The sequence below is a fragment of the Orbicella franksi genome, chromosome 6 (assembly GCF_964199315.1).
Source record: "Orbicella franksi chromosome 6, jaOrbFran1.1, whole genome shotgun sequence".
Lineage (NCBI taxonomy): Eukaryota > Metazoa > Cnidaria > Anthozoa > Scleractinia > Merulinidae > Orbicella > Orbicella franksi.
In genome coordinates, this window is record NC_138150.1 from 4,154,598 (window position 1) to 4,162,255 (window position 7,658).

Sequence of the window (7,658 nt, forward strand, 5' to 3'; positions counted from 1 at the left end):
GTTTGGAAATTTCGAGTACTTACTGAGTTTTCATCGACCGTGGTTCGAACAACAATGCATTTTGGTGAGGTTAACAGCCAACTTTAACGTTAGTAAAAAAGCCCGGAAAATGGCTGATAGCGTGGATCGATCAACAGCAGGCGATGTCGCCCAAACGGATGAAAGTGAGCTGCAAAATCCCGCTTCACCAACTATTGAGGTGTGTAGCAGCGTATTGTTTTCATTTAGGGTGTAAATATCACAGCTATAATTTCGAAAAGCCGATACAACATTCCTTGACGAAAGATCACGGTTCGAATTCTGGTGAAGACTGTATTTATTTGCCTTTGAACAAGTCAGCCACAGATCGATTGATTCTCGCTATAAACAAGAAAGCTTGCCTGTGCAAGAACTTGTCAAGCTAGACGGAAGTTTTGCTTTCTGTTCCAATATGTACATCACCATATTTTTTAAAATAAATTTTTAGCCCAGTTTGCTGTCGAATGAAGTCTCAAATATTTAAGCGAGGTAATTACGAACTTGTGCGTTGTGTACAGCTTTGTAATTATTCGCAGACTGTGTCATGCAATGCAGCGATTAATTTTGAAAATATTTTCGAAGAATGTGCTACTTAAGAAATTGTGTCATTAAGTGTTGAGTGGTTGCAAGCAGCCAAGATCACGAATAGTTCGGCGTGATCATAAATTTTTAATTCAGCTGCTTTATGTAACTATTAATAGACTTGTTTGAGTCCCCTGCCTTGTTCAATTAAGCTTATTGTTTTTTACAACTGCACCTGGCCTTCAGCCGCACGTAAGCATAAAAAATAAATACTTGCTGTGAAATCAAATTTCAGAGGAAAATTGTGGCTGTCAGTTACTGTAAGTTTTCCATCAAATAAGTTTCACTTTCTGATTTAACAGCCTAAGGTCATGTTGCATGGTAATTTTTCACAAGTTAACACCACTTTGCTAATAATTTAACAGATAGATCTTTAATTATCCCTTGTTGAAGGTTCACTGGAATATCTAGAATTTCTTTTGTTAAAGTTCAGTATTTTCATACCAAATTTTGTGAAATTCTAAAATTATGAGTGGTTCTCAAGAAATAGGCGTATTTCAGAGAGTGCAATTTTTCATTCAATCACAATTTTTTGACTTACTACGCATGCACTGCATTTAACTGGGTTCTTTCGGTAACAAAGAAAAAGCTGAGAATTGCTGGTTTCTTTGCATCGTTACCTTTTCTAACATATCTTTGTAATAAGAGACTAAAGCCTTCAATACACTGCGTTCAATTATAGAGAAAAATAGCACGGATAGTGCAGGTGTTGAGTAAATAAAATGATCGCTCTATTGACGGCACGTTTGTTTTTTGCAATACTTGTGCGCACACTAAATTGCATCAGCAAAAGCACGCGCAAAAACTGTGTTTGGCCACCTTAACACAGTCCTTATATTTCTATCTCTGCCCACAATCACGGCAATGCGCAGGCAATGTGCGTGCATGGAAAAGGTCAACAATTATAAATTAATAAAAGTGTTTTGAGAGAGTGAGAGGAAAAAGTAAATAAGTTACATGTATACAGACCTCCCAGCTGGCAAATAACATTATTTATTATATGGCTGTGTCTCACAAGGACTGGGAACTACCAAATTAGCAAATTTGATTAGCTAAAATCAATATTGAAAGCGGTCTAGATTTTCCCATCCAGACTGGCTTCTAGACCAGCTACATTTTGCAGTGAAAAAGTTGCAAACTAAAATGCAAAAATATTGACTAGTTTCTTTTAACAATATTTATAATTTTATGGGAGTGCCAAAAAGCCTGATGAGAAAAAAAAATAACGAGGACGAGGTAACTTTGTCAGAACTAAGTTCAGCTCATCGCCGTTTGCAAGTAGAATGTCACATAGTACAAACCAGTTACATTAAACAAATTAAATTGTTCTTGTTTGCCATATAATAAACATCTTATTAACCGAGCTTTGTTGGTCTGTATGGGAGAATCTTGACCTTGGTTGTGTGTACAGACCTCACTGCATTTGGTCTGTACTCATGAGTTCAAAATTTGTTTTTCTTGTAGCATACTGATAAGGTCAAACACAAAGTGCGTATCCAGAAGAAGAATGGCAGATATTATTTCCAGCATCCCTATGCAAGACTGTTTGTGGCATATTTTGTGATTTTCTGTAACTTTTTTATCTATGCTGAGGATCCAGTATCTCATAGCAGGGCAAACTGCACCATTCCTCTTGTTGGGAATGACTTTGCTTTTGTCACTTACAGGTACAAAATGTTTTTTGTTTTTTGTTTTTTGTTTTTGTTTTTTTTGTAGCTTTAGAGCTGTAGGGCTGTGTTTTGTTCCAAGAACAACACTTGTAACTCTCTCCATCAATCAAAGTTGTACATGTATGGTAACAAATTGGGAGAGGAAGTATGGGAGACCCTACCCATTAGGCACCGATAGGGGTACCTATACCTTCGGAGGTTAAAACTGGTTGGTTAGGTATGCACTTAGAATGTAAAGCTTTTAAAATTTAAAGCTGTAAATTCCCAGTCCTCTCTGCAGAGCCCACAGACTGTATTGCACCCAGGAGGGAAACCCTGGGCCAGCAGTTGTTTCAAGTTTAACTTAGCCTAAATTACATTTAGACACATTTAAAAAGGTTACCCATTGTTTAGATGTAATTGTACGCTGCTTATTGAAGTGTCTGATTTAGAGAGGATTTTGCTTCAAAGGGAAAACTAGCCTGTTCCAGGTTCTCACTCAGTGGGGACAAAGTAGTGACACAATCTCAGATAGTGCAGAGCGTAATGTATAGTTCTGACACACTACTCGTAACACAGTTCCTATATAGCTCCTCCTTCTGAAAGTTTTGGTTGTGGGTTAAACCTTTTGATCTTTTTGATAGAGGAAATTAAAGGATGAAATAAACCCACTAGTGTAGTTTGGAAACAACAGATGATATTTCTTGAACCAAGTTAGGCATTATTCCAAAAGATCCGCAGTCACAGTAGCATTCTTATGCGCTAACGATGCTAGAACGCATGCGTATGTTAGGGCTCTACCACAAGGAAAAGCACTCAGCATTAGTGTATCTTCCAACTAGTATGTAGTTGACACTAACGCTTATTAATCTGCACATGCGTTTAGCGCAAATATTGGTTTTGTTCTTAAGAGGAAAGTACCACAAGGAGAACAAGGGGCTTTCTGACACAAATAATTATATAGCTTTGTGAAGTGATAAAAGAAGTAACGCAGGTACAACATGTGCTTATGCTCTTTGGTTGCAGGTATCCCCCAGGAGGATGGTCTGTCCTGAAAGTGTTCATGTGGCTTATAGCCATTGTGGTTGGATTGCTGGTGGGGAAATTGTTTTTCCACAAACTGCTTTTTAACCGATGGATGAGGCTGTCAATGTTCAGGCGTGACAGTGGCTCATGGATGGTGATGTTTTTAACCACATTGGTGTCTCTGTTTATCTTCTCCTTCATCTACAATGGATTCTTGATTGCTGGCGGAGATAAACTATCACTGTACCATGTAACAAGCTACCTGGGGATACAGAATGACAGCTTCATGAAGGCAGCAGGGCTAGGGACATGGATGGGTGATTTTGTGACAGCTTGGATGGTTACGGACATGATGTTACAGGTAAGGGAGATAAATTGACTGACAGGCCAAGTGACTACAGGTCTGATTGACTGCCTAAGTGACTGACAGACTGATTAATTTGCTGACCAAGTGACTGACTGATTATGAATTAGTTTTTGCTTGAGAGGACAGAAAGGGGGAAAGAAAGATATATACCCAGTGCTTGCATTCGGTTGAGTGACTTTCAAAATGTGCAATTTTCACCTTCCAAGAAAATTCTCCTCAATGATCCACAAACCATACCTTTATTTGGTATCTCGTAATCCCAAAAGTGAAAATCATACTCACCACACAATCAAGTGATTACTGATTTGTGCTCACCTGATGCTTTTCACACTTGCATGGGCAAGCAGCCAAGCACTAATTTCCAACACTGTGGACCTTGAGCAGATACATGTACACCTGTTGGTGTATTTTGAATGGTACTTTATGAAAAATATGTACTTACAGTTAGCTATGTGAACTTGTGTTTCAGGATAAGCTGTACCCAGACTGGAACAAACGCTTACGGAAGATTTGGAAAACGGGTTGGACACGCATATATCTGTTCTGGATAGTGTTGATTATTTGCACTGTCATTGTCGCTACTGGAATAATAACTGATTTTGTTAAGTGGGATTCCCTGAATAGAGACTTTGTTTCCACCAATGAGCTGTCTAGGGCTTTTCTGGCATCTTTTATTCTTGTTATGGACTTACTGATTGTCATGCAGGTTAGTGTAAACAACATTTCTTGGGCTGCATGTATGCAGCTGTAACCTTTTATATGCATTGCAAACCCATAATACTAGAAAATGATTAGCAATAAAGGCTCCATAGACCTACAAATTAGTAGTAACATTCAAAGGGTCACTTATACGTAATCATACCTTTTTGATATGCTTCAATGGTACATGTATATCAGGTGAGTTTGGTTGAGCCATGGTTCGTATATTGCGAGACAAAGTCAAGCCAAAATACCCATGGTGAGACCAAACTTACTTGATATGCCACAAAAGCATAGCAAAAAGGTATGATTAGGTATAAGTACTATACGTGTACATGTAAATTGTTGACCAAGTTTTTTCCTGCAAACAATCAGAGCAAAATTGTTTATCTAGTAAGTATTTTTCCATAACAATTTGTCATTTGAACTTGTACCATAACTTTTCGTTATGTTTTCTATGTTTCATTAGTATTCTTCTCTCTTGCTATTGCTTTTTAACTTATCTTTATGGTCATATTTTACCAGCTGTAAGTAAGCAAGTAAATAAGTAAGACTTAATAAAGTGACTGACTGTTAGCTACATAGAAAGCTACTTCACAGCAGAAATAAGAAATAATCACAACATAAGTCACAGCATAAATAAGAAATAAAAATAAATTACGTTGAATAATATTGAAAATGCATAATAATGCACTTAATTGAAGCACAAACTCTGACCTTCACAGTTCGACACATTACAATGGCATCTTGAAGATGCCGAAGCATTGTGTTTTATTTTCACTTAATATTTTAAGCATGAAACTACCTCAGATGGACGTAGTTTCCACATCATTTGTCAATCATGAACCAATCCAGTGAAGTGGATATACTGTATGTGCGTACCTAGATGTCTTGACTTTTGTTGTTATTGTTATTATTCTTGTTGTTGTTGTTGTTGTTATTATTTTATTTATTTATTTATTTATTTATTTATTTATTTATTTATTTTTTGTTTTCAAGGACTGGGAGTTTCCTCACTTTCAAGGTAATATGGATATCAAACTCCCCGGAGTAGACACTGCATCCTTTTACTTCCGTTTGCCGCGCTTCTTGAAGAAGGAAAACTGGCATGTGCACATCACTGGAAAATGGTTCAACTATGGAATCATAATGCTGGTCATCATATTGGACTTAAACATGTGGAAAAACCAGATCTTTTACAGCCCTTTCGTGTTTGGCCAGTACACTAATCCTGGAGGATACATCTACTCCGTCACTGACACGAAGTTTTTGGAAACTGCAAACGAAACCACTCTGTCCTACGCGTGGAGATCCGAGAACATCAATCCGGCCACAAACCAAAGCTTCGCGGCAACTGACCCTCGCATGAATTCAAAATACCTCGACTTTGCGTTGGCGGTAAAGGGGATTGCGTTCATCCCTTCTATTGTCGCATTCCTGACCTTTGGTTGTCTCATTTGGCGCTACGGACGAGAGGCGTTTGTTGTGGAAAAAGTCCTTGAAGATGTGGATAAAGTTGACGGCGTTGTCATCGAAGAACTGGATGTGGAGGATGCGGAAACGGATGAATATTCTTCCCGCCAAAAGCTAACCGCGTCTACGGATTCCCGCCAAAATGGAATTGCAGATGGAAGAGGTGTCTCGGAGCTACCATCTGACCAAGTCGATGGAACGCCTGTACTTCTGGGTACGCAGCACGTAACGTCTATATAGCGTCTGTCAACAGAAGCGTTTTGCCAACAGAAGTTACAAGGCCGAACAAAGGACTCCGTGCTCTGCAGCTATTAATAAAACCACGTATCCAAAGGTGTCTATCTAGGTTTTAAATGAAGCTGACCAGATTCTAGTTTCCTACCTAAACATCATTATTGACTCGCTGGGTTTCTACATGTAGTTCTTGACTTCCATGTGAATTGCATATAGATGTACAGGACGGTGCAGTATCGGCGAAACAAAGATAAACTGATGTTGACTTTCAGCACTCTTACATACTACATGTAAGCATGCTGAAAGACACACATAGTGCGGTTTCAATAACATAGCTAGGATAAACTTTTTGTAATATGTAAAATTGTTTCAGATACAGTAGAGATACATCATACTGCTTGTAACAGCATTACTAACTGAAGCAGTATGGGCGCCAAAGGAGAATAACCCATTCAGACCTCAAAGTAAAAAGCGCATTCCATCAAAGCGCGGAAAAGTCCGACCTCGATTCCAGGGGAGTTAACGGAGAGAGAGCCTGGGATCGAGGTTGGGAAAAGTCAATCAAGCCACCTGTCTCTGATTTTGCATCTGATTGGCCGAAAAGACGGCATGTTCGAGCTGATCGGTTAAACGAATTTTTTGAATTATTCTTGGGTAATTAACGAAACCAATATTTAAGTACTTTGCCGAGACTTCACGGAGTGTGCTGTACATGTATCCGGTTGAACATCGGGGTAAGAAGAACTTTTTGTAAGTTCCTTTGCCGTGTTGAATTCAACTATATTGACTATATTCGTGAAAAAACAACCAAGAGCTGTGTATCTTTTTGAAGCACGATTAGAAAATTAAGCAGTGTTCTTTTAAAAGAAGCGGTTGTGAACGTCAAAAGAACGCTTTTCTGCAAATTAGTTGTCTGTGTGTGTGTGTGTTGATTCACCTGTCGGCGTTGATGTGTGTTCAAAATTGTGTTAAATTGCTCTTTTGAGGAGCGTGGAAAATCAAACTTCTTGAGTTTTTGAGAAGATCCTACTAGTCCTTACGTTTACACGTAACACATTTAGCAGAATTCACCTGATCTGATTGCAGAAGTAATTTTAAAATTAATTAATTAAGTTAAGATTTTTATTGCAATCAATGATCGGTGTATTTGTAGACTGTTTTAGACAACATTTCCGTAGTAATTTTAAATGCCGTAAACGCTTTATTGTTAAGATGAAAGTTGAGGGCCTTACCTTATGCAACATTGGATATAAATATATTTTTAAGCCAATTATTTATTACCTTGTGATGTCAGTAATATACCTACTTATTGTTGCATCGCGACTTTTCGTTTAAATAAGAACGTTTACCGTAGGCTTTTTAGTAGACTTGCTCCAAGTCGCTCATTTTAATTTTTTAATTGGTATAGTGTGGAAGACATTGGCTATCAATTAAGCTATTATCAGTGTAGCAAGTGTAGCAGTATATATGCGATGTTTGCGGAATAACTACTGGAATTTTTATTGTGGTCAAATTAGGAGAAGCTTGTTAATTTTTTTAGGGCTAAAACTGTAATTTTTCCGGGCAAGAATGTGAAATAATAAATATTTTACGCTTTGTGTCAAGATTCA

General features: G+C 38.0%; 1 protein-coding gene across 2 annotated transcripts; it reads left to right on the plus strand.

Annotated features, from left to right (window-relative positions):
- LOC145489142 (transmembrane protein 117-like) lies at window positions 1-7,658 on the plus strand. 2 transcript variants are annotated; one of them, XM_081468056.1, is made up of 5 exons: window positions 1-199; window positions 2,065-2,267; window positions 3,276-3,636; window positions 4,112-4,348; window positions 5,341-7,658. In XM_081468056.1, the coding sequence occupies exons 1-5, from the start codon at window positions 110-112 to the stop codon at window positions 6,052-6,054; spliced, it is 1,605 nt and encodes a 534-aa protein (XP_081324182.1). In that variant the 5' UTR covers window positions 1-109; the 3' UTR covers window positions 6,055-7,658. The 2 variants fall into 2 exon arrangements, with proteins under 2 accessions (XP_081324182.1, XP_081324183.1); XM_081468057.1 differs by lacking the exon at window positions 2,065-2,267.